We start from the raw sequence: 26,496 nt of genomic DNA, 5'->3' as shown, positions 1-26,496 counted from the left end.
ACAGGTCCTGGACCTGTTGGACCGCCGCGTGAGCGGACTGCTGGGCACGATGGACCTTAGGTCTGACCCAGCAGAGGCATTGCTTATGTTCTTATGTACATTAAACATGTAAGATAATCTCTGCTCAATAGAGCTTAAAATGTAATTAAAACAACACAAATAGGGGCTAATGAATTTCTCACAGAGGGAATGATAAAACAGACATGGGTACTTTTCAAGTGAGTGGGAGTAAATGCAGTAACATATGGTTTAACGTGTGGAAACAGGTAAGCAACCACAAATCTCCTTAAAATCATTGCACAGTAACATATTTACACACATTAACTGCCCTTTAGTAGAAGGACCTCTATATATAGGATGGTTTTTTCCTGGTTTGGGATTTAATTTGGATATTTTTATGCATGTAAAAAATGCACACTAAATTGACTTTATATGCATAAATTTCTGAATTATGTGCATGCATTAATCACATTTCTGAATGAAAGTGAAAACATATCTAAAAGTTGGACAAAATCCAAAAGTGATCTAAAAGTTTACTGGCTCTCACTTGCCAAGATGCCCAAACTTTATTTCACAGGTAGTGAAATTGGGTAGGATGCTAGGGCTTGGATCTGATGAGCTTTTCCACCGCTACAGAGCTTGGTAGGTGCGGACAGAGGTTTATTTGGGCAATACCAACTGAAAAGTTCTCTGCTGCCCAGCCAGAGATGCCAACTTACCCAGTTCCAAGCTGGTGTAATAATATAAAAATTAGCAACATCATCGTCTAAACTAGGGGTTCTCAGCCCAGCCCTCAGGACACAGGGATTTAGGTTTTTAGGGTACCCATAATGAATATACATAAAATAGATTTACTTACAGTGGAGGTTCTGCATACATGTTTCTCATGCATATTCACTATGGAATCCTGAAAACCTGACCAGCTAGATATGTTCTGGGGAATGGGTTGAGAACCACTGCTCTAAAGCAGGAGCATACCACAAACCTAGCATCACCCCTGAAAATGCCCTAGCTCTAGTGTTTACCAGCTTAATATTTTGTTGTCCCAGCCATACTAAGAAAACGATCGGTGTCGAGATGTTTGTGACATCAATTCCTAAATCTATCGGGGCAGGGGATTGATGGTGATTCTGAAATATTCGGTGCCGATAATAACTCAGAGACAATTGGTGCCGCTGTGTAATGCTCAGACCGAACTGGGACTGACATTGGAAGCGCCGGTGTCGCCATTACGGGAAGCAAAAGTAATTGTTAACACAGACGGATGAGAGTCTGAAGACAATCTGGTAGAAGAAACGCTCTCATTAGAATAGTGTTGAGAATTGCTCCAATGAATTGTAGACATTGAATCGGAATGAGATGTGATTTGGGGAAGTTGACTTCGAATCCGAGAACCTGAAGAAAAGGGACGGTCTGAGAAGTCGCTTGAAGCTGTGTCGTCTTGAGACGACACAGCTTTGATTAACCAATCGTCCAGGTAAGGAAAGACTTGAAGTCCATGTAATCGAGGAAAGGTGGCCACCACAATTAGGCACTTCATGAATACTCTGGGAGAAGATGCCAGGCCAAAGGGAAGTACCTTGTATTGCTAATGACAGCGGTTGACCCATTCATGAGAATATGCTGCCTGCTTGTCCTGGGATAAAGCATAGTTACTTACTGTAATAGGTGTTATCCAGGGACAGCAGGCTGAAAATCTCTCTATTAAGTTTGAAGTTCTATTGTATGGAGAACCCTAGTACTAACTAAACACTACAGCTTTAAATTTGGCAGACGTTTTCCAAGTTTTACAGAGTGGATATAGTGGCAAGGGAGTACTCCACCTTTGGGTCCTCAGTGCTATGAGCCGGCGCAGAGGTCCCACCCTAAATTTCTGAGACTGCTTATGTGCATCCCATCCATCCAGAATGACACACCTACTGCACTAGAGAGACTAGGACCCGGTTCACAAAAGGTTTCCTTGCAAGTAAAACTGGTTTTAACCAGTCTTACTTGCAAGGAAACTCCTGATGATGTCAAAAAGTTTCTCTGTGGCTGCTACCGAGAATCCTATGCTAATGCATTACAAGGAGCTTAATTAGTATTCCACTGCAATTGGTGTGTCATTCTGGATAAGTGGGTTATCTCTCGGTGGCCGCGAGCCATATGCAGAAGGCATCCACTCTGGATTTGTTCTGTGATCCTCCTACTTCACCTTCCTCATGCAAGTCTGAAGGAATTTCTGTTCTGCTTTCACCTTTATTTGTTTGTTTTGGTATTTTAAAATTATATTCGGTTTTAGTGCTCAGAGCTCTCCAGTTTCGGTATTAACTCTGCCTATGTATAGAAGAAGCAGTCTGAAGCTGACAGGCCGATCCCTAGTGGTACCTGTTAGCCAGCCTGGACATGTATTGTTGGAGCTTGGGGCCATTCTTGCTTCCTCTCACCCTACAGAATTGACGTCGGGGAGAGGAATGCTGGTTGGCTCAATGCAGGGAAGCAGAGAGAGCTTGGGGCGGCAGCTTTGGGGTCTGTTCCCCGATGGCGGCAGCAGTGGCTTGGGGGAGGGCAGGGAGAAAGAAAGAAAGGGGGCAGGCAGGGAGACAGAAGGAAAGAAGGAAAATAGAAAGAAAAGGGGGCATGAAGATAAAAAAGAAAGGGAGGCAGGGAGAAAGAAAGGGAAGGGAGAGAGGAAGAAAAAGTTGGGGGAGGGAATGAGGTGTGGAGGAGAGGAAGCATACAGGCTGAAATAAGGGAAGAAAGATTAGATGCACAGTCAGAAGAAGAAAGTGCAACCAGAGACTCATGAAATCACCAGACAACAAAGGTAAGAAAACTGATTTTATTTTAAATTTAGTGATTAAAATATGTCTGAATTTATATCTGCTGTCTATATTTTGCACTATGGCCCCCTTTTACTAAACCGCAATAGCGGTTTTTAGCACGGAGTGAGAGCAGCGCTGGGCATTCAGCGCAGCTCTCTGCGCTAAAAACTGTTATTGTGGTTTAGTAAAAAGGGAGGGGGGTATATTTGTCTATTTTTGTATGGTTGTTACTGAGGTGACAGTGCATAGAGTCATCTGCCTTGACCTCTTTAAAAAAAAAAAAAACCCGGAATAGGAATGATAACATTTTCACTGCGTACAGTGTGCTTTGTGTTTGTTTGTTTTTTATTTTATTGTTGGTAGATCATTTTGACATGGTCATTTTAAAAGTAGCTCGCAGGCCCAAAAAGTGTGGGCACCCCTGGTTTAGAGGTACCTCTTATTTTACAGCTATTCGATTGGAATTGTCATTGTTAGCGCCTTATCATATTAGTTGTTTTTTACATTCTTCTGCTGCAGCCATCCGTTTGCAGGTGGCACACTATCCTCTCTTTGTCCCGGCTCGGAGGACGTGGCGCTGGGTGTGCAAAGATGCTAAGCTATCATCTGTATTTTCTCCATACTTACCTATTCAAGGCAATTGTGACTTTTTACCCGGCCTCTAAAATGCGACCTTCAGGTGTTGGAATACTCAGGGACTACAGTTCTTATTCCAGCTGTTCAATGATGCGGGTCATTTAGCTTCTTTTGCCTCCTTACAAAACACACTTTGATTTGCCTACTACCAAGTTCGACATTATGTTTACTCCTTTCCAGCCTGTCATCTGATGGAGGACTGCCAAGAGGCCATATCAGAACTCTTTAGTCTCTCTGCTCAACAACTGATACCACTTCAATTTCATCGTGTGGGCTTACGGGACGCTCAACCAGGCCCTAACTTGGACGTTGTGGCAGCTTTGTGGGCAGAGGACTTGCAGTGTTCCCTGACTGCACTGCAAGTACAGCGAGTGCTAAAAAACATGAGAAGGGTGTCTACTAATGTTCTGCATTGGGAACTTCAACTAAAGTTTGTTTTACGTCTTTTTATATCTCCCATGCAAGCTTATCGGATGGGTATCACTCCAGTTCACACATGTCCCAAATGTTCTCATGACCATGCCTCTTTGGGACATATGTTCTGGTCCTGCCCTCGTATTTCTCAGTTTTGGCAATGCTTGGGCCAATACACTACATCACTGTGGGGCCAGCGATGGACGCCAGCCCCGCGAGCACTTTTTGGATATTATATCATTGCATCCCTGAAACCTAAAGGACTATCTTATTGCTAGGGTGAAGCTCCTTGGTAAGAAAGCCATTTTGACTAACTGGTTGTCCAATGAAACACCGTCGTACGCCCAATGGAGATCACTGATCTCTGGAGCATAGGCAAATTGGTGATCTTGATTCCAGCCCTGGCTGTCGTTTTTGTTCAATTTGGGAACATTTTTGGATGGACCTTACTCCTCATGCCCGCAGTAGACTTATGAATTTATGATTTTCCTCTTCTCTCTTTTTTTTGCTCTTGAAATGCAGATGATGTGTGGGATTGGGGGGATGGAGGGGGGGAAGTTGGGGAAAGGGTATATTATGTGCACATATGTGAGAATTCTGTATTATTTGCTGGCACTTTGTTGAAAAACCTCAATAAATATATTTAAACATAAATGATCTGCAGGACAGTATTCAAAATCTGAGTATTGTTTCAGTAAATATTTGAAATAAATGGGCAAATAAAATGGATAGTCCAGGATTTGGTCAAGAAGCTTAGTAAAGTGAAAGACTTGCTTGCCCAAAAGAGTCCAATATTCTGGCCTCTCTTCCTAGAGGAGCAGAAATATAGGATTGTTAGCTGTGTAAATGGCTGAGGGCAGACTCCACACCTAGTAAATGGTGCTGCAGTTGAGTTCTATCAAATCCTGGGCATGTTTGTATTCTGTATGCTGTGTCTATTTTTCTAGGAACCATTTGGGCTGATAGCGAAGTCTCCCATTTCTTAAAGTATCCTTCATAACTTTGTGTAAAGACACCTTAATGCACTCATTTGCTGGAGCTTTAAAGTCGATAAGTTCAAATAGTTCAGATCAAAGTTTCTCCTTTGTTTATCTGGATGGGTATTGCATGCCTATTTGCCAGATGAGTCTAGTAAAAGAGAGACTTTCTGGTGCTGATGATAACACACTATTTGCAGTGTGAATCATCCAGGAAGTACACATAAGTGGAGCAGGACTGATTTTTCATCTTAGTCCAGAAGAGATTCTATATGAGCACTTACAAAGACAGAGATCTTTACTGGTAAGCATCTTGCTGGGAAGTTGCTTATACATTTGGGGGAAGGGTAGATTTAATTAGGTAAGAGCAGGGACTTTATTTTAAGTACTTGATCATTTAGCAAAGGATAGTTTTCTCTTAGCATAGAAAGTCTATTACAGTTCATAGACTAGCATTTAATAGGGACTATTTTAGAATTGCTATAGTATCAGTATAAAGCACAGGAAGCCTCATTTGACTTTAATTCTGTTTCACCCCAACTCCCACCCATCCCTAGCCTGAAACCAATTAGAATGTTAGAAAGTAATTAGCTCTTAGTTTCCCCTTCTAAGGATCCAGTAGACTGTATTTCTATGTACTTCTACTTCTATTAATTACTATAGCGCTACCAGACGCATGCAGCACTGCACAGAGTCACAAAGAATAAGAAAACAGTCCCTGCTCAAAACAGCTTACAATCTAAACAGGAAGTCATAGATACAGTTAAGGGGAACAGTTAATCAGCGGGCTAGGTTGGAGGGCAGAGGAGTAGGGTTAAAGATTGAAAGCTATATCAAAAAGGTGGGTTTTCAGTCTGCTTTTAGGGAAGGAGCTTGACGGACAAACAGGTGATTTATTCCAGGCATAGGGGACAGCTAGATGAAAGGAATGAAGTCTGGAATTGGCAGTGGAGGAGAAGGGTAATGCTAAGTGTGACTTTTCTAAGGAACAGAGTTCTCTGGGAGGTGTTTAAGGAGAGAGAAGCGAGGAGAGATATTGAGGAGCAGCAGAAGGAGCACACTTGTAGGTCAGCAATAAGATCTTGAACTATATGCGATGGCAGATAGGGAGCCAGTAAAGTGACTTAAGGAGAAGGGTGACATGAGTGTAGCGAGGTTGGTAAAAGATGGGTCGTGCAGCAGAGTTTTGCACAGATTGCAAGGGGAAGAGGCAACACTGTGGGATACCAGTTAGAAGTAGATTGCAGTAATCTAAGCGTGAGGTTATGAGAGCTTGGATAAGGGTCCGGAGTAGTGTGCTCAGAAAGGAAGGGGTGAATTAAATAAATAAAACTAAATATTACCATTGTCTGACATAACTAACAATCTTTGGGGACCTAGTGGCCCTGATTCTCCAAAAGTGCGTCCCGATTTTAGGCAGCTGTAGACGTCCTACAGCTGTCTAATCAGCCAATCGGAATGCACGTTTTTTAAAAAAAAAAATGCTCCCCAGGCAGGCCTGAAGGCGCCTCTGGGAGCCTAGGGAGACACGCAAGATGCCTAAGCTCGCCTACAGGCCTTAGGCGAACTTAGGCGGCCCTACGCGTCTCCCTAGTAGAGGAAGAGACGCTTAAAATGTAGGCCAGCAAAATGCTGGTCTACATTGTAAGTAGACGCGGCCGCTATACTGATTGCGGCAAGGGATCTCCCTGCTGCAATAAAGTATAGCGGCCGCGGCCGCCTGTCCCATCACCGACAGGAGGATGCCTAACTCCTCCTGTCGGAACCCCGAACCCCGGAACCCCCTCCCCCCCAAATTCGTAATCGCCGACAGGAGGATGCCCAACTCCTCCTGTCGGAACCCCGGAACCCCCTCCCCCCCCAAACTCGTAATCGCCGACAGGAGGATGCCCAACTCCTCCTGACGGAAAGCCCAACGACCCCCCGCCCCAACTAATCTCCCTCCCCCAACTAACCTTTCAATGTTGGTCAGCTGGACGGGTCTTGCTGCTGTCCAGCCGACGGGTCTGCCTCGTGGAAATGAGACGGCATGCCCCTTCCCGGCTCATCCCCGCTAAATCTAAGGCCTGATTGGCCCAGGCTGTAGAAGGTGCCTAGCGGGGATGGGCCGGGAAGGGGCGTGCCGTCTCATTTCCACGAGGCAGACCCGTCGGCTGGACAGCAGCAAGACCCGTCCAGCTGACCAACATTGAAAGGTTAGTTGGGGGAGGGAGATTAGTTGGGGCGGGGGGGTCGTTGGGCTTTCCGGCAGGAGGAGTTGTGCATCCTCCTGTCGGCGATTACGAGTTTGGGGGGGAGGGGGTTCCGGGGTTCCGACAGGAGGTTGGGCATCCTCCTGTCGGCGATTATGAGTTTGGGGGGGAGGGGGTTCCGGGGTTCCGACAGGAGTTGGGCATCCTCCTGTCGGCGATTACGAGTTTGGGGGGGAGGGGGGTCCGGGGTTCCGACAGGAGGAGTTGGGCATCCTCCTGTCGGCGATTACGAGTTGGGGGGGGAGGGGGCTCAGGGTTCCGACAGGAGGAGTTAGGCATTCTCCTGTCGGTGATGGGACAGGCGGCTGCAACAACCGCGGCCGCTATACATATTGCAGCAGGGAGATCCCTTGCTGCCATAAGTATAGCGGCCGCGTCTAATTTAACCCGATTCTCTAAAGACGCCGGTTACAGAATCGGCGTTTAGTATAGGACGTCTCTCCCGGGCGGCCTGCCTGGGGAGCATTTTTTTTTTTAAAACGTGCATCCCGATTGGCTGATTAGACAGCTGTAGGACGTCTACAGCTGCCTAAAATCGGGACGCACTTTTGGAGAATCAGGGCCAGTATGCATATTCCCATTATCTTAGTAACTTAAGAAAGAAATCGCCAATATCAAGTTGCAGATAGTTCAGCAGCAAGATGGGGGCTTTCTAGTCTTTTGCACTGAGTGTCACATGTTTGACTGTCTCCCAGTTGGTGAGAGGTCAAATGTGTATACTCAAGGCAAAGAGTGCCTAGCAGGCAGGGAATGGGTCAGATCTCTTGATGCTAGAATAGCAGAGTTGGAGGAGCTGAGGAAGACACAGAGGTACATAGAGGAGACCTACAATGCTGCCTTGGAGGAGGGAGATCTTATAAGAGAGCATTACCCTGGTGAAGAAGAAAATTAACCTGGAACCAGGACCTGCAATATAGAGGATGTATCTTCAGGGGCTTCTGCCCAGGAGGGAGGGTTAGGATGTCTTTTCTAGTAGGAGATTTGATTATTAGGCATATAGATAGTCGGGTGGCTGGTGGATATGAGATATGAAGGTGGTGGACCTCACACAGAACCTAGATATTATTTTAAGACAGTGCTGGAAAAGAGCCATGTGGGTTGCAATGACAGAGAAATGTGGTAGTAAGGGTCAGGAAGCCAAATTTAGGCTCCTAGGTAGGAAGCTACAATTGCATTTGCAGACGTGCTCCCTGTAAGGTTGTACCCCCCAAAAAAAATGTAAGGTTGGAGGGGTTATGGTTTGAGGGGTTATGGTTTAAGTGGCCTTACAATCTGCGGTCCCGGGTTCAATTCCTTCACAGAAGTTTCATTAAGAAGTAATCTCAAATGAGAAGCACAGCCAGATGTGATTGCATAAAGAATATAATATAGAAATAGGCTTATAGAAAAACAATATTCATAAAAGTTACAATTAAGCATTACAATTAAAGAGCGAGCAAAGCAGTTTCCCTGCCTTGCAGAGTCCAGAGAGAAGTGTGAAGTTCCAGGGAGAGGCAGAGAAAGGGGAGGGGGGGGGGGGTGATGGTCTAAGCTTTGGGTTCCAGAGATAGAGCAAGAGGTGTGTTGCAAAGAGGAGGCTTTTATAGCTTGGAATCTTATTCTGAATATAGAAACTATTGTATTTCCCAGTGTTTAGAATTTGTGAACTGTTTGAAACAATGGTTAGTTTAATTGATAAGGAAGGTGTGATACTTGCAGGCATGGTAGATGGGATTAGTCTCTGGCTTCTTTGTCCCATTCAAGTAGCCTATCTTCTTGATAAACAATCCAGTCTGGCTGGATGCTTAATATATGTGAATTCTGTGCAGGAGCATTTAGGGTCTATCTGCATCAACATTCCAGATCGATATAATGTCCCATAGGCCTCTGCTGACATTGGTTAGGGCAACCAAAAATGCTGATTACTAGCAATGCTAGGCTGACACTCCCCATTCTATATGCAGAGCTCTAGAGCAGGGGTGCCCACACTTTTTTGGCTTGCAAGCTACTTTTAAAATGACCAAGTCAAAATGATCTACCAACAATAAAAATACTAAACATATACCCCCTCTTTTACTACGGTGTGCTAAGTGCTAATGTGCCCATTATATTATATGGATGCATTAGCATTTAGCGTGCACTAAATTGGCTAGCGCACCTTAGTAAAAGACCCCCATATTTATATATATATATATATATATATATATTGCAAGTATATATATATATATTGCAAGTATCACACACCAAGTGCACCTCTTCTGTCCTCCTGACCTCGTTCCATTCCCCAACCAACATCTCTCTGTCCCTCCAGGAGTCCAACTTTTCTTCCTCTTTCCTCCACCCCTATTGCAACATGTCTCCCGCTCTCTTCCTCCTCTGTTATGATCTTGCATCTCTCTGTTCTTTCTCAGGGTCTATCCCCCTCTGTCTCTTCCGTCTGCACCTCCCATAGTCCAACATTTGCCCCCCTCTCTTCTGCCTCCCCTTTGTTTCAGGCTTCTCCCTCTATCTTCCTTCTGCTAACATTTTGAGTTTCCTCCTTTTGTCCAGGTCTCTCTCACTCTCTTTGTCTTCCCCCTCCCCAGGCAACCCCCATTCCTCCGGGGTCCTCACAACGGGCACACTCTTACCCCGATGTGTGGGGCCTTACCTCTGCTGCTTCCCTCAGACTGGATCATCTAGCAGTTCTTGCCTCTGAGCCTAACTACCATAAGTTTAAAGTAATTACGGCAGGCTGCATCTCTGTAGCACGTTCCCTCTGCCGCAGTCCCGCACCCTTCTAATGTCAGGGGCGGGACCGTCGCAGAGGGAACGTGCTACAGAGGCTGATGGCTGCCTGCTACGTTCGCTCTGCAGGCTGCCGTAATTACTTTAAAGGTGAGACAGTGACCATGGGGGAATATGCTAGGGCAGGGGTGGGCAAAATTTTTGACTCATGGGCCACAATGGGTTCTTAAATTTGTCAGAGGGGCCAGGTGACTGGGGGGGAGGGGGATTTCTGATGCGCCACAGAATGATGATGGTAAGAGAAAGGGCTAAGGCAAAAAGAAAGAAAGAAATCCCCCCTCCCCCAAAGAGCAGACTGTTGTCTCTGGTCTCTGCTTTTCATTCTCTTCCTTCCAGCATCTGCCCTCTCTGTCTCTTCAATTCAGCTAAATGCTAACTGCCCCTTCCATCTACTGTCTGCTCTCTTTCCCTTCCAATATAAATGAAATGTAAATGTCAGGCATAATTCTCTTTTTAACCTGCTCTTCAGCCTGGACACCCAGGCCCTCGAATTCTGTATGGTTGAAAAATACAGCAAACTGCTTCCTCATACCAACATGAACTCGAGTTGACTGTAAACACAGACTTGATAAAGAGCTTCTACATAGGCCCTTTCAGTACAGAACTTTAATTTCTTAATCCTTGACCAGATTTCAAATCAGAGAATTTTGTAACCGTAAAACTCTTGCCCTAATCTGAATTAGACTTAGATATCTACATTATACGTAGGAAAAAGCAGAAAAATTGCTACAGCATCCCAGCTAATGTACCGTATTAATATCAAAAGATTATAAAACTCCTGTCAGTCTCAAATCCTAGAGTCCTTTTAAGAGAGGCAGGGTTGTACCTTTTAGAACACCCGGTCTAAAACAAGAACACTTTGAACATGAAAGTGATTAAAGCTTGTAAAATGTATGGCCCCTCCCTCGTGAGGTTTAAAATAAAAAACATGCAGCCATTATAGTAGGATTTTTTTTAAAATCTAGCTGTCAAAACATAAACCTCACTTCTAGATAAGTGTTCCTCCTACCTCTGAGGCTTCAGTAGAGCTGGAGGACAAAGAATAAACTCCCAAAGTGACATGTGAGCAAAGTTTCTAGCGCAGTTATCACAAGGGATGGTTGAAAAGTGTCTAGAATGACAAGCCCTGCTGAAGCGCTAAAAGCCAGCCGCTTTTCTTTCTCCTTCGGGGCCAGCGGCGCACATGGCAGGTGCGAGCTTTTCACGCACCAGCCTGGCCATGCGCTGCTTCCTGAATGGCTGCCGTCAGTTCTTGCAAGTCCCGTGAGAACTGACAGCAGCCATTCTGGAAGAAGTGCACGGCCATGCTTGTTCATGAAAAGCTCACGCCTGCCTTGTGTGTTGCTGGACCAGCACAATTTAAAGGTAGACACGGGCTAGATTAAAAAACTAAACGGGCCGTACTTTGCCCATGTTTGCACTAGGGAGAACACTGACTCTGTGATCTACTGGCGTTACCTTTGCGATCGACCGGTAGATTGGGATTAATGTTTTGGGCACATCTGCTCTAGAGCCTCAATGTGTGGATGATGTGATGTTTTGTAGATTTGTGGTATATAATCATTTTTTTTTTAATTAAAAAAAAACAAAAACTGGCACCAGTACAAGTAGATTTATAAAACTGAATAGGCACCATTTGGCCACTCCCCTTGACTGCACCTAGCTCTGCCGCTGATACTGTAGGCAGGCTTTAGGCCTTTGCATGAAAGAGCACATGTTTGCTTTCCTCCATGACACAGATGTTCCCCTGGAGACCCTCTTCACTAGCCCCTAGTAAGTACCAGCAATACATGTATCCTTTACAAGTTCAAAACATCATGAATTTACACCTGAACTGATTTTAACTGCTCAGTTGGACCTGGAGTTAGCAGGCTGTGATTGAGGGGTCAGTTGTGCTTACCTCTCTGGTGTTTAAATCTACCTCTAAAATCCAGAACTTAGAATTTATCAGTTTTCTGCTAACTGGCACATCAAAACAGAACCCACTCATGTAAATTACAATCTTGCAACCTTTAACTATGCTCCTTCATGTATTTCTTATGTCCTTATATGTTTTTGCAAAAGGCTCCATGTGCAGCAAACCTTTTATAACATACTCAAAACACATTTGCAGACTTGGGATATTCCATTTCCAACCCTGTCAACCTACGGAAAATCAGACTTTAAATGTATCATGAATTCTGCCTATACTGTTTGCTTTTTAACTACTAGTATTTTTAAGATCGTTTTTTTTTCTAGTGTAGTCGAGCCTGGTTATTTTGTCATTGTTGGATCAAAGTCATTTTTAACCCTTTTATTGGAAAAAAAAAAGTTTAAAATATAAAAGGAATCCCAGTTTTAGAAAACAATCTTTAAGAAAACAGCTGGTAAGCTACATAACATTTCTACATCTTCAAATACCAAAGAACATCAAATTCAAATAGGCATGTCAGCAATGGACACAAATTTATTATTAAAACTAAATTTAAAAACTGGTATTTATTTACTCATTTGCTTATAGCGACCAAGAAAAATAATGCTCATTAGGATGAAGTCCAATTATAGCAAATGACACGGAGACAAATTTTTCCCTATCCCCATGGGAACTCATTTTCCTTTCCCATCCCAGCGAGTTTTTTTCCTGCCCCTGTCTCATTCCTGCAAGCTCTGTCCTCATCTGCACAAACCTCAAACACTTTAAAATCATAAGTGTTCAGACACAGAGAAACAAGATTGCGGCGGCGTGAAAGCAGCCAGTGCTAGAGCTTCGTCTTACCTTATATTTTCATTCATTTATTTTCTTCAGAGTCTTACCACAAAAGCGTGTTAGAAACATGCCTCACAGCAAGCACAAGGGTGTTATCCGGCTGGACCTTTCCACACCTGGACAAACGCAGATGGACCGGTTCCTGACAAGCTCACCTGCCGTAACTGGAAGGGGAATCCCTGCTGTAGCACTGCTGGAAGGAGATATTGGAGTCTTGGAGTTTGAAACATCGCTTCCCCCACAGCAGCGCAATCGCCGCTGAATCTAGCAATGGAAGGCGTGGGAGGTGTGATTTCCGAAAAGCCAATCAGCCCAAAGCAATCACATGGAGGAGGGCACCATGTAAACCAGGAAGCTGAGTTGACTACCTATCTACGAGCGGAGGTAACTGACTCCTCGTCGGCGACACTTCAAAACATATGGAGAGTGCTCCAGAAACTTGAAGCTGCTTCCACAAAATCTGCAGGAGACATTTTAAAAGTTTTGAGTAAACTTGATGATTTGTCAATTTCAGTTCAAAATATCATAGCAGAAACCAATTTGAAATTTGAAAAAAAAAAAGATTTCCGCGTTACAAAATGTTTCTACTAACGTGGGAAAAGATAGGCTTTTTTTTCAAAGAAAAATTGAACAGCTGGAGACCTTTAATAGGCATCTTAACCTACGCCTATTGAATTTTCCTAAAACTGCTTTCTCTAAACCAATTGATATGTTGAAAAGATACTTGAGGGAGAATCTGAAATTCTCCTCTGAACTTTTGCCACCAGTAAACAAAATTTACTACCTACCCAGGAATTTAGAAAAATCATCTAGTAATCAATTAGACAACCTGCAACCACTTGATTTAAATAATATAACTGGTAATTTAGAGAGTTCCCAGGAAGAAATTGAATACTGTGGAACACTGATAATTTCACTGGTGTTTGAGCAGGACCTGAATGCAAAAATGAAAGCTTTTTTACAATCTTCACAAAGCTTATTCTTGGGACAAAAAATTTGGATTTACCCTGATGTGACAAAGGACACTCAAGATCATAGAAAGATATTTCTAGCTATGCGGGATGAAGTATTAAAAATGGGAGCCAATATGGCTTCTGCAAGAGAAGATCGTGCCAAACAAACTTACTGCACTTCTTTGAAGGGATAAACAGCCAGATGGACAAAGGGGAGCACATAGACATCATTTATCTTGACTTCCAAAAAGCCTTTGACAAGGTACCTCATGAGCGGCTACTTAGAAAATTGTGGAACCACGGGGTGGAAGGGAACGTATACAGATGGATTAAACACTGGTTGGCAGGCAGGAAGCAAAGGGTTAGAGTGAAGGACCACTACTCGGACTGGAGAAGGGTCACGAGTGGTGTTCCGCAGGGGTTAGTGCTCGGACCGCTACTGTTCAATGTATTCATAAATGACCTGGAAATGGAGATGAAGTGTGAAGTTATAAAGTTTGCGGATGACACCAAACTCTGTAGCAGGGTTAGAACGGCGGAAGAATGTGAAGACCTACAAAGGGGACCTAAACAAACTGGAAGAATGGGCAAATAAATGGCAAATGAACTTAAATATAGAGAAATGCAAAGTCATGCATATAGGGAAGAAGAACCTGATGTTCAGTTACAAAATGGGGGGATCAGTGCTAGGGGAAAGTAACCTTGAAAAAGACTTGGGTGTGCTGATGGATACAATAATGAAATCAACGGCACAATGTGCAGCAGCCTCAAAGAAAGCAAACAGAATGTTGGATATTATTAAGAGGGGAATTACGACCAGGACGAAGGAAGTCATCATGCCATTGTATTGCGCGATGATGCACCCGCATCTGGAGTACTGTGTCCAATTTAAATAAATGGCAAATGAACTTAAATATAGAGAAATGCAAAGTCATGCATATAGGGAAGAAGAACCCGATGTTCAGTTACAAAATGGGGGGATCAGTGCTAGGGGAAAGTGACCTTGAAAAAGACTTGGGTGTGCTGATGGATACAACAATGAAATCAACGGCACAATGTGCAGCAGCCTCAAAGAAAGCAAACAGAATGTTGGATATTATTAAGAGGGGAATTACGACCAGGATGAAGGAAGTCATCATGCCGTTTGTATTGCGCGATGATGCACCCGCATCTGGAGTACTGTGTCCAATTTTGGTCACCATACCTCAAGAAGGACATGGCAATGCTTGAGAGGGTTCAGAGGAGAGCGACGAAAATGGTAAAAGGGACGGAGAACCTTTATTATGCAGACAGTTTGGAAAGGCTGGGGCTCTTCTCCCTGGAAAAGCGGAGACTCAGAAGAGACATGATAGAGACTTTCAAGATCATGAAAGGTATAGAGAAGGTAGAAAGGGACAGATTCTTCAGCCTATTGGGAACCACAAGAACAAGGGGGCACTCGGAGAAATTGAAAGGGGACAGGTTTAGAACCAATGCTAGGAAATTCTTTTTCACTCAAAGGGTGGTGGACACCTGGAATGCACTTCCAGAGGTTGTAATAGGACAGAGTACCCTACCGGGCTTCAAGGAAGGATTGGATAAATTCCTGAAGGACACAGGGGTTGAGGGATACAGATAGATATGTTGGGACCAAGTATGTGTTTTTTTGCTCCGGAACAGCTTCGACATTTTTGGACACAAAGAAATTATAAATTAAGTAAAGTAACGCGTTGCATAAAAAGTTGGCTGTGTGCCTTTTCCTTACATTTGTTAAGATTTTGTTAAACTAAAATAGAGATCTCCTTGTCTCATTAATTTTCTTGTTTCTCATGGGGTGTAACTGTGGTCTAAAGAGGAGTTTAAAAAGATATGTGTAAATTGAATAAGGGTACCCCTTTTTCTTTCCTTTGTGCAGTTTGCTTTGTTTCTTTTTTTTTGCTTAATAGATTTTTTTCCTGGCAATGTCTATATACTGATACTCTGATTTGCTGTAACAAGTGGATTCTTGTATGTTTGGTTTGAAATGCATAAATAAATAATTTAAAAAAAAAATCATAAGTGTTTGAGGTTTGTGCGGTTAAAGCAGAGCTTACAGCAATGGGACTGGGACAGTGACAGAAAACTCATGGGGATGGGGAAATTGAGTTCCGATGGGGACAAATTTGTCCCCGTGTCATTTACACAAAAACCATGGTGAATTTTAAAATGCTACATACTAACAGTTGTTACCATTACATGCTATTATCACACAACAGTTTGCATTTGCTTTAACAGCAGGGAGAGGAAGTGAGGCACAAATAGCAACAGTAATTGCTTAAAACAAATTCACACTTTATTGTGGGGATGCAACACGGCTGTGTTTTAGCACAGGAGTCCAAGAATCTTAATGCGGTAAAATAATCCTGAGATATAATAAAGCCTAATCTGATTTCCCAAGTATAAACCCCTTTGACATAACATATATTGGTATATCAACCAATTATAAATGTAAAAAAATACTATATATATATATATATATATATATATATTTTTTTTTTTTTTTAACACATAGAAATACCCCACGCCACATATATAAGAATACAGCTCTCTAAATAAAACATGATAAAAACAGAACAGCACCCAGGTGCCTGAGGGTTTCAGTAACCTTACACTAGGAATAGATTTGGGATATTTCATCAACTTTTTACAAAGAGAATACTATAAAACTTATGAATGTAACAGCATTTGAATAAAAAAATCATTTGTTGGCAGTATTACCCACTCAACTATACCTGCACCTACTGTACTACAAGAAACCTAGTGCACCAATCTGTTATACTTGAGGCACTTTTTCCCAAGTGCCATAGGTAAAATTAGTGAGAATGATGCACACTTTCCTTAACAAAAGGAAAACAGGCCTAGAGAGAAGCATTCAAAAGAAATATTAGGTTCCTACCTTGGAAATCTTTCTTGTAGATGTGTCTAGTGGTCCTAAAATGATAGGGTTCTGTATATCAACTAGCAAGTTGCTTGCAGAAAACTGTCAATCATGTTTTCAACTCCGCCTCCCACCCAAGGAACTGTTTCTGTCCCCTGTTCGTACAAAAGAAATCAAGCAGAACTGTAATAAGACATACCTAAAGGGAGGGAAACAGGGAAAAATCCCCAACAGTACAATTCTGTTCTGCTCTGTAAAAAACATAGTAATCAATATTATAACATGCAAACTTGTGAAACCAGCATTAATCATATACAGAGCTCATAGTTACTCACATATCCTGCTATCAAGCAGAGACAAACCAAACTAGATGGTCTTAAGGATTTTCCTATGCATTATCTTGTTTAGTTTGGGGTTTTTTTTTTTTTAATCCTTTAATCTCCGCTGAGAGACAGAGAATTCTTCAAATCCAGACTGATCCTAAGACAGAAGGTAGGTGAAGCCTATTCACAGGGCAGAACTTCAGGACACTTTTACATATCTACAAGAAAGAAGATAACCAGGTAAGAATCTAATCTTTCTTTCTGGTGCAATATGTCTACTGGTCCTGAAATGATAGGCTCCAATATCTCAAGAAATTCTTTACACTCAACGCCCTAAATGCCTAAATAGATTATTATTTTACTCGGGTAGCAGGTCAGTCTGTGGGAATCTCCAATAATGTCTAGGAGATTCACCTGGGGTTGTCCACAATATATGTGCACCCTACAATGCACTGCTGGGTCTCCCCACAAACATCATTCAATGCTAACCCAAGTGTGATTTTTTTTTTTTTTTATATCCAGTTTTTTATGTAAATATATAGGCAAAGTCCAGGTGTGAAGAGTGAAAATATAAAAAATGATATGTGTATCAAAAGTTTGTATAAAATATATCAACATAATAGACAAAAGAAAAGTTTCAAAATATGCATAATTAATGAGTCAATTTGAAACAGAACTTATCTCAAAGAGTCTGCGAATTCCAGCATGTCCTCCAAAGGGTGCCTTGGCTGACTGCCCTACAAGGTACCCCGTTTTGTAATCTTCCTCAGGGGCACATCCCGCTATGACCGCGTTAATTTAGTAAATCTCAACACAAGACATAGCGGGATGTGCCCCTGAGTTTGTCATTTGCAGGATGGAAACCATTCAGGATCGGTGGTCCTATTGGCGCTCAATTGGAGAACCTGGTCCATCCTGGTATTGGTATGAAGGGTAGACCATGTAGCCATTCTACAAATCTCCTCAGGTGAGACAGCCCTAATTTCTACCCTCGAGGCAACAATTCCTCTAGTGGAGTGCGCTCTCAAGGTGATCGTCAGCTGTTTACCACAGCCCACATATGAAATCAAGACTTTAAGACGCTGGCCTCCGTTGCTTGGCACAACTGGTGAGAACAAAAAGGTGATCCGATACGTGAAACTCACTGATAATCTCTAGGTACCGGAGAAGCACAAGCTTAACATCCAGAAAATGTAACGCTTTATCCTTTTTCTTGGCCCCTTAGGGTGAAAGGGCAAACGGGCTTCCTGACTGACATGGAAGGCTGATACCACTTTTGGTAAGAAGGACGGAACCGTGCATAAGAGCCCTGCTTCCGTGATCCTAAGGAACGGCTCAGCTCCCTGCAGGAAAAAGCTTGTAACTTGGACTCATCTCGCTTATGTAATCGCCAGCAGGAACACAGTCTTGACTGTAAAATCCTAAAAGGAAGCATCCCATATGGAGACCATGCAACATGATGTTAAGGTTCCAGGAAAGGAAAGGGCACCGCACTGGAGGGTGCAACCACAGATCCCCTCTAATGAATTGGGCAACATCTGGGAAAGAGACCAGGGAGCCTCTTTCCCCCCAAGCATGGAAACAGGAAAGGCCTGCCATCTGCACTTTCAGTGATCCAACCAACAGCCCCTTCTGAAGACCTTCCTGCAAGAAGTCCAGGACTACCAAAATTGAAGCTCATGAAGGCTCTACATTCTTCATGGCATACCAGCGCTGAAAGGACTTCCCAGCCTTAGCATACACTGCCACCATCAACGGTAGCTTAGCTCTGACCAACATGGTGACAACCACGTCTGAATAACCCTTGCTCATGAAGGCTGCCCATTCAAGAGCCATGCAGAAAGCCCAAGCGTTCCGGATACTTGATAGGAACTGGTGCCTCAGTGAAAAGATCCATTTGGACCGACAGTCTGAGGCCTTTGTCTCTCTGAGATGGACCAGGTTCTTCAATTGGGCACCACTAGGACCACTGATCCTGAATGGTTGCAATCCTGCAAATGATTCAACTCAGCATGGGCCCTGGGGAAAACACGTACAAGAACTCTGTCTCCAGACACGGTTGGACTAACGTATCCAACCCCTTGCTTCTGAGTTTGTTTCTTCGGCTGTAAAAATGAGGCATCTTGGTGTTCACTGCTGAGACCATCAGATCCATTTGTGGAAGCCCCCACCGCCAAATTATGGTGTCAAACGCTTGTGGAGACAGTGACCATTCCCCAGGTCAAGAGTCTGCCAACCGAGAAAGTTGGCCTGCACATTTTACACTCTTATGTGCGCAGCTGAGAGGCCTGCAATTGAGCTTCTGCCCACTGGAAATGGAGTTGAGCTTCTAGGCACAACGGGGCACTGCTGGTTCCTCCTTGCCTTTTGAAATAAGCTACTGCTGTCATATTGTCCGAGAAGACTCTGACTGCCTTGCCTTCCAGAGACTTCTCTAGTGCCTGAAGCACTAGACGAATGGCTCCGAGTTCCAATGACCCTGAACTGGGTGTCCGTTGCAATGATCCCCCAACAGTAAAGGCTGGCATTAGTATCTCCCAGGAGATGCAAAGAGGCATGCCCCTGGACCTGACCTCAGCCACCATCGCAGGCTGCTCTTCGCTGTAGGCAGCCAAGGGGAATGGCTGTTATAGTGAGTCTGATTGAGGGGACCAGCGAGATAGGAGAGAGACTTGGATGGATCTCATGTGCCCTCTGGCCCAAGAAACCACTTCTATGGTGGCCACCACAGGACCTACAGAGAGCTGGCCTCTGTAGCAACTCCAAAATATGCTTCTGGAGCTTGTCTACATGGCTCTTGAAGAAACACTTGCCTAGGACCATGTCGAACAAGACTCTCAGGTACTCCAGGCACTGAATCAGTTCAAGTTGACTCTTCTTGAAGTTGACTCTCCAGCCCAAGTCTTGAAGGAGTTGCACCACTCTTTAAACTGCAAGCTTGCCTTCCTCCTTGGATGGAGCTCTGATGAGCCAATCATCTAAATATGGGTGTACCTGAATCCCAGCTTTGCAGAGGTATGCTGCCACCACCACAATCACCTTGATAAAGTGCAAGGTGCAGTGGAAAAGCTGAATGGGAGCATGGAGAACTGGAAATGCTGCCCTAGCACATGAAAATGCAAGTATCTCCTGTAGGCCAGGAAAATGGGAATGGGAATATGTTCGTACGTTCTTATGTCTTGGGGTGACAGTCCACAACACTGGCCATTAGGTCATCTAGGCCCTTGCCCCTGAAAAGGAAGCCTGCTTAGCATAGCTTTAGAGGCAGAGTCGCCTAACCACTTTCTGATCCAGAGCATCCGTCAGAGACAGCATAGGCTGAGACTTTGCTCATAATTCAGATGTTATGATGGGTGTTCAATAACTTATCTACCCAAGTATGAAAGAAAGTAGCAAGTATGTTGAAACAAGTCTGTGCATGTTGTGACATGTTTCAAGGTTACTCATGTTGCTCAGTGCGAGTCTAATGTTCCAAGAGAGAGGATGTCGGGAGAGTCTTGTGTGAATTTGGAGCACCATTCAGTGATAAAATATCTCCCAAAAGCCAAAGGAGATCCATGAACACATGACCGCAGAGGGAATGGTAAATATATTTTATATTGGTGTGATATAAAGGCCTCCTTCACATCAGAGCTTTAATAGTAGACATCCAGAATATATCTAAAAAAAAAAGGAAAGTTTTACTAATAGGTGATTTTAACATGCTGGATGTTGATTGGGGTATCCCTATTGCAGGGTCTTCTAGAAGTAGGAAGATCCTGGATTCTCTGAGAACTGTTCCAGCAGCTGGTAATGGAATGGGATGGGGTCTTATTGGACTTACTGCTTACAAATGAGGAAAGTGTTTCTGATGTTACAGTGGGTTATCATCTGGCATCCAGTGATACATGGTACGGTTTAATATTAAGACAGGTATAGAGAAGGCTCATTCAAAAGTAAAGGCTCTAGACTTTTAAAAAAAGTTAACTTTGTTGGATGGGGGATTACATCAAGGAATTGTCTGGATGGGAACATCTGGAAGGAGTAGAAATGCAGTGGGCAAAACTGAAAGGAGTTATTGTGAGGCAAGTAAGTAAAAGTAACAGGAAGAGAAGGCAAGAAATAAGTGGTTAGTTTTCATAAACTACAAAAGATCGCAGAAAGAGGAAGACAGGCAAAAATATCTGGAAAAGCTGAGAGACTGGTCACGTAGTCAGGAAAGTAAAGATACAAATTGAAGAAAAAATAGCTGATACAATAAAAGAGAGACAATACATTTTTTTTAATATATTAGTGATAGGAAGAAGTGCACAAATGGTATTGTGAGACTCAAAAGTGAAGGGGAGAAATATGTAAAAGCTGAATTGCTTAACAAATATTTCTGTTCTGTGTTCACAGCTAAAGCGTGACCACAGAAGACAAACGCGAATAGGGATGGAGTAGTAGTAGACCCTGATCGATTTTCAGAAGGTTGTATTCTTGAGGTGCTAGCTAAATTAAAGGTAGACAAAGCAATGGGGCCGGATGGTGTACATCTGAAGTTGCAGAAGGAACTTAGGGAAGTTCTGGTAGTGTTGCTTTTCAATGCTTCTCTAGAGTCTGAAGTGGTACAAGAGGACTAGAGAAGAGCAGATATTGTCCCCCTACACAAAAGTGGAAATAAGAAAGAAGTAGGGAATTACGGCCAGTAAGTATGACTTCTGTGGCAAGTAAATTAATGGAAACGCTTTTAAAACAGAGAATGGTGAAGTTTCTGGAATCCAGTGGATTACAGGACCGGAGGCAACATGGATTCGCTAGAGCAGGGGTAGGGAACTCCGGTCCTCGAGAACCATATTCCAGGTGGGTTTTCAGGATTTCCCCAATGAATATGCATGAGATCTGTTTGCATGCACTGCTTTCAATGCATATACATTGAAGAAATCCTGAAAACCCACCTGGAATACGGCTCTCGAGGACCGGAGTTCCCTACCCCTGCGCTAGAGGTAGGTCTTGTCAGACAAATCTGATCAATTTATTTGACTGGGGACCAGAGAATTGGATGGAGTTACTGTGCTAGATGTGGTGTATTTAGATTTTAGCAAAGCCTTTGATAGTGGTCCACACAAATGTCTAATAAATAAACTGAGTGCCCTCGGGATGGGCACCAAAGTGACATGGGGGTCAGAAACTGGTTGAGTGGAAGACAGAGGGTAGTGATCAATGGAGATCACTCTGAGGAAAGGGATGTTACCAGTGGTGTGTCTCAAGGTTCTGTTCTTGGGCCTGTTCTTTTTAACATTTTTATAAACGATATTGATGAAAGGCTGTCAGATAAAATTTGCCTCTTTGCGGATGATACCAAAATCTGCAATAGAGTAGACACCCCGGATGGTGTGAATAACAAAAAGAAAGACCTAGCAAAGCTTGAAGAATGGTCTGAAATTTGGCAGCTAAAATTTAATGCTAAGAAATGCAAGGTCATGTATTTGGGCTTCAAAAACCTAAAGGAACGGTACAGTTTAGGGGGCGAAGAGCTTATGTGCATGACAGAAGAGTGGGACTTGGGTGTGATTGTATGCAATGATCTTAAGGTGGTCAAGCATGTTGAAAAGGTAATGGCGAAAGCTAGGAAGATACTAGGGTGAATAGGAAGAGGTATGGCCAGTAAGAAAAAGGAAGTATTGATGTCCCGGTATAAGACTCTGGTGAGACCTCATTTAGAATATTGTATACAATTCTGGAGGCCGCACCTTCAAAAAAATATAAAAAAGGATGGAGTCAGTCCAGAGGAAGGCTATTAAAATGGTGAATGGTCTTCATCAGAAGGCATAGGGGGACAGGCTTAAAGATCTCAATATGTATACTTTGGAGGAAAGGTGGGAGAGGGGAGATATTATAGAGACTTTTAAATACCTTTGTGGCATAAATGTGCATGAGTCGAGTCTTTTGTTTGAAAGGAAGCTCTGGAATAAGAGGGCATAGGATAAAGTTAAGAGGTGATAGGCTCAGGAGTAATCCAAGAAATACTTTTTTACAGAAAGGGTGGTAGACATGTGGAACAGTCTCCTGGAAGAGGTGGTAAAGACGCAGACTGTGTCTGAATTCAAGAAAGTGTGGGATAGGCATCTAGATTTCTCTTAGAGAGGAAGAGAGAATAGTTACTGCAGATGGGCAAACTGAATGGGCCATTTGGCCTTTATCCGCCATCATGTTTCTATCCTACAAAGTAAAATTTTGGAGCAACTAGTTTAAGTGCCCTTTGAACTCCAGTAAATTGGGGGGTGCCTTTTCTTATTGTTATGTGTTTGCCCCATGTCTGTACTAGCTGTTATACGGACATGTACTGTTGATTCTTTTTCATTCTAATAAAAATGAATGTGTTGGGTTTTTGGTTTGTTTTTTTTAAAGTAGTTTAAGTGTGGGAGAGAGTCCACTGAAGATGACCCTCACACTGAATGGTCAGTGGAAGCAACTTCCACAGAAATGTGCAAGAAAGTCAGATTTTATTTTGTCAAACAGATGAATTTAAAGTTTTCTGAACAGCTGAAGAAATGGGGCATCTTGGCAGGTATAGTTTGGAAAATAATTCATGAAAAATTGGGCATGTCAAAATTTAGTGCAAAATGGGTTCCAAGAAAGCTGGTGCCATGTCAGAAGGCCACAAAACTTCAGTGCTGTCAGGAAAACTTAGAAATGCTCCATGAAGACTAAGTGAATTTTTTTCATCATTTGGTATCTGAAGATGAGATTTGGGCTTATCACAGAGATCCTGAGTCAAAATAGAGTCAATGGAGTGGAAGCACAAGTCATCCCCACCCCAAAAAAGTTCAAGATAGAAAAATCTGCAGGCAAAGTCATGGCAGCTGTCTTCTGGCTTGATGAAGGACTTTTGCTTCTGGAGTTCTGGGCACTAAGCCTTCAAATAAAAACTGAGAAAAAATACTCTAAAATAATAAAACCACAGAGCAGATCAGAAACACTTTTGAGCAGCTTGCTTACAGAAAATAAACTGAGGGGGCAGGAGCAGTTCCCTGGGAAGGAGGTGGAGTTGAAAACATGATTGACAGTTTTCTGCAAGCAACTTGTAAGAGAGATACAGAACCCTGTCATTTCAGGACCACTAGACACATTGCACTAGAACTACAGTTTCAATACAGTAAGAGCCTTCTGCCATCAAATTACTTGACAGCTGCCAGGAGTGTATGGGTTGTTCTGAATCAGTATATTATAGAAGTATCAGTAATGAAAAATACTAGGGTTCTTTGGAAAGATCCCCACCCATATGAGTTAATTGTATGTTTAAAAATATTCTAGCAACAAATGAAATGTTGGAAGAGAAAACTACATATCAGTACTGCTGTTAGGACTTACAAAACAGAAAAATTAAGGCAAAATATGACATCCAGAACATATTTGATAGTTTGCTGTACAAACCCCCCAACATACTCTTCTAGTACAATAATATATTCAACAGCATCAGAATGTCTACCATGTCATGTGAGCATGAAAGATGCTTGAGTACCTTTATTAACATTTGATATACCCACTCAAGTGGCCTAACAAGGCATCAAAGCAGTTTACATAAAAAATCATCATGTAAAATGTACAAATTTGTTCAACAATAACATTTCATCATTAAAAACATAACAAAAATAACATTGATAGGCAGTATATAAATAACTTTTTTTTTTTTTTTAAACAGACTTCCTTTCATTCCTGGTCATTCCTCCTTGGTCTGCTGCTTCATGCTGCCAAGCAGCAACAGTGGGAACAAGAAACATGCAGCACAGATAGTGAAACACACCTCTGCTCCTGCCAGCCAGTACACTGCAAACAAGAAGTCAATAATAAGAACTTAATTCCATCAACAGCTGGGAGCAAGACTGCACTTATTTTTAAGTTAGTTCTAATGGGTGGGAAGAGTAAATAAAGGAAAGGGGATGGACATTGATATACTAAAAATTGGATGTCAAGAGCTCAAAAAAGTTATGGCTCTACTGACTTCCCCACCTACCTCCTCCCCGGCCTCTGTCATTTTGACTCTTCGGGCAGCTGGCAGCGGCGGGTGGGCCTGCTGCATCATCGGCCTGTCCCATAAGTTTGAATTCTGCAGCATCCTGCCTTTGTGGGAACAGAAAGTTTCTGCAGAGTGGGGACTTCCGAGGTAGACCGACGACAGCAGGTTTGCTCATTGCCACTGCCTGAAGATTTGGGGTGGTGGTGGCTGAGGAGGAGGTGGGTGGGGGAGCAGGAGAGAGAGGTCTAGGGTGGAGCTTTTGGGCCCCCTCAAACATAAAAGCATTCCGCTGTCTATGACCCTCCACCCCCCCTCAGACCTATGCTGTAGTCCCATCTAGTGGCTTAGTGAGACCAGCTTTGTGAGTGGCTGTCAGAGTTGTTTACAATCAGAGCATGGGAGGCAGTTCATTACTACAGTAGTTCCCTTAGCCAATTAGACAATGGATTAAGGGAAATAACCTTTCCTTTCCCACACACCCATCCCCCTCTACAGTGTAGTAATGCAGATTGAGTTTCTGCAGGTCTTATCCAGATGAGGAAGGGCACTGGTCCAACTCCTGTTATGAGCATGTGATGAAGCTGAGACAGGCAGTGCTGAACTCTGCCAGGGCGATGTGGGCTGACTACATCCTGGTAAGAACTGAGGGCAAAGGGTGATATGATAAGAGGTGTATAAAATACTGAGTGGAATGGAATAGGTAGCTGTGAATTGCTTGTTTTCTCTTTCCAAAAATACTAGGACTAGAGGACATGCGATGAAGCTACTAAGGAGCAGATTTAAAACAAACCGGAGAATATTTCTTCACATAACGTGTAATTAAACTCTGGTGAAATCAGCTTAGAGGGGTTTAAAAAAGGTTTGGATAATTTCCTGGGGGAGAAGTCCATGGCCCATTCATTATTGAGATGGCCTGGAGAAATCCACTGCTTGTGCCTAGGATAAGCAGCATAAAATCTGTTTTACTACTTGGGATCTAGCTAAGTGCTTGGGACCTGGGTTGGCCACTGTTGGAAACAGGATACAGGGCTTGATGGACCTTCGGTCTGTCCCAGTATGGCAGCTCTTATGTGAGCCAAGTATAGGACACTCAAGCCATTGTGACATCACTGATAAGGTTGGCTCTTAGGCATTGGTGGAATAAGGCATTACGACTTCACAATTTCAGCTCTGGATTGTTGCTACTCTTTGAATTTCTGCCAGGTACTTGAAACCTAGGTTGGCCAATGTTGCAAACAGGATACTGGGCTTGATGGACTTTTGGTCTGTCCCCGTACTGCATTTCTTATGTTCTTTCTGAGGTTACTGAGAGGAGGGGTTACTTTTCCATCAGTAATTTTCTGCTCTTTTTGTATCTGGCAGCCTCCTGCTCTTCTTGAGGATCCAACACTATCAAAACTTGCATCAGCTCTGAGACGTCATTCACAGTTACCTGAGGATTTATTTTGCCCATTCCAACAAGTGCAAGGCAGGATATTTCAAAAGAATGTTACAAATGCACCCTTGGGCCATTTAAGGACCCTCCCAGGGTCCTTCGAACACTCACTTGGCACTATTTGCATTTGCAAGGGTGGTTTGAAAAGTTTGGTAAAAAATCAAGTTAAACAATGTAGACCCCCATCGAGGATTATACACTTAGTACAGTGAGTTTCCAATTTTTATCATATCGTAGAAAAAAAGAGCTTAAAATATTGCAAATTCACTGGACTAAGTGTATAGCCCTCGCTGGGGACTACATTGTTTAACTTGTT

General features: G+C 43.1%; 1 protein-coding gene across 1 annotated transcript in view; it reads right to left on the bottom strand.

Annotated features, from left to right (window-relative positions):
• Window positions 1–22,851: 22,851 nt before the first annotated feature.
• The window catches only part of MFSD10 (major facilitator superfamily domain containing 10), a 134,904-nt gene continuing 131,259 nt past the window's right edge, over window positions 22,852–26,496 (bottom strand). The window contains exon 12 of the mRNA XM_033950473.1: window positions 22,852–24,555. Coding sequence (XP_033806364.1) covers window positions 24,449–24,555 — 107 coding nt within the window. The 3' untranslated portion in view covers window positions 22,852–24,448. The remainder of the gene's footprint in view (window positions 24,556–26,496) is intronic.

The sequence above is a fragment of the Geotrypetes seraphini genome, chromosome 1 (assembly GCF_902459505.1).
Source record: "Geotrypetes seraphini chromosome 1, aGeoSer1.1, whole genome shotgun sequence".
Taxonomy (NCBI): domain Eukaryota; kingdom Metazoa; phylum Chordata; class Amphibia; order Gymnophiona; family Dermophiidae; genus Geotrypetes; species Geotrypetes seraphini.
This window is presented reverse-complemented; position numbering and strand designations above follow the sequence as displayed.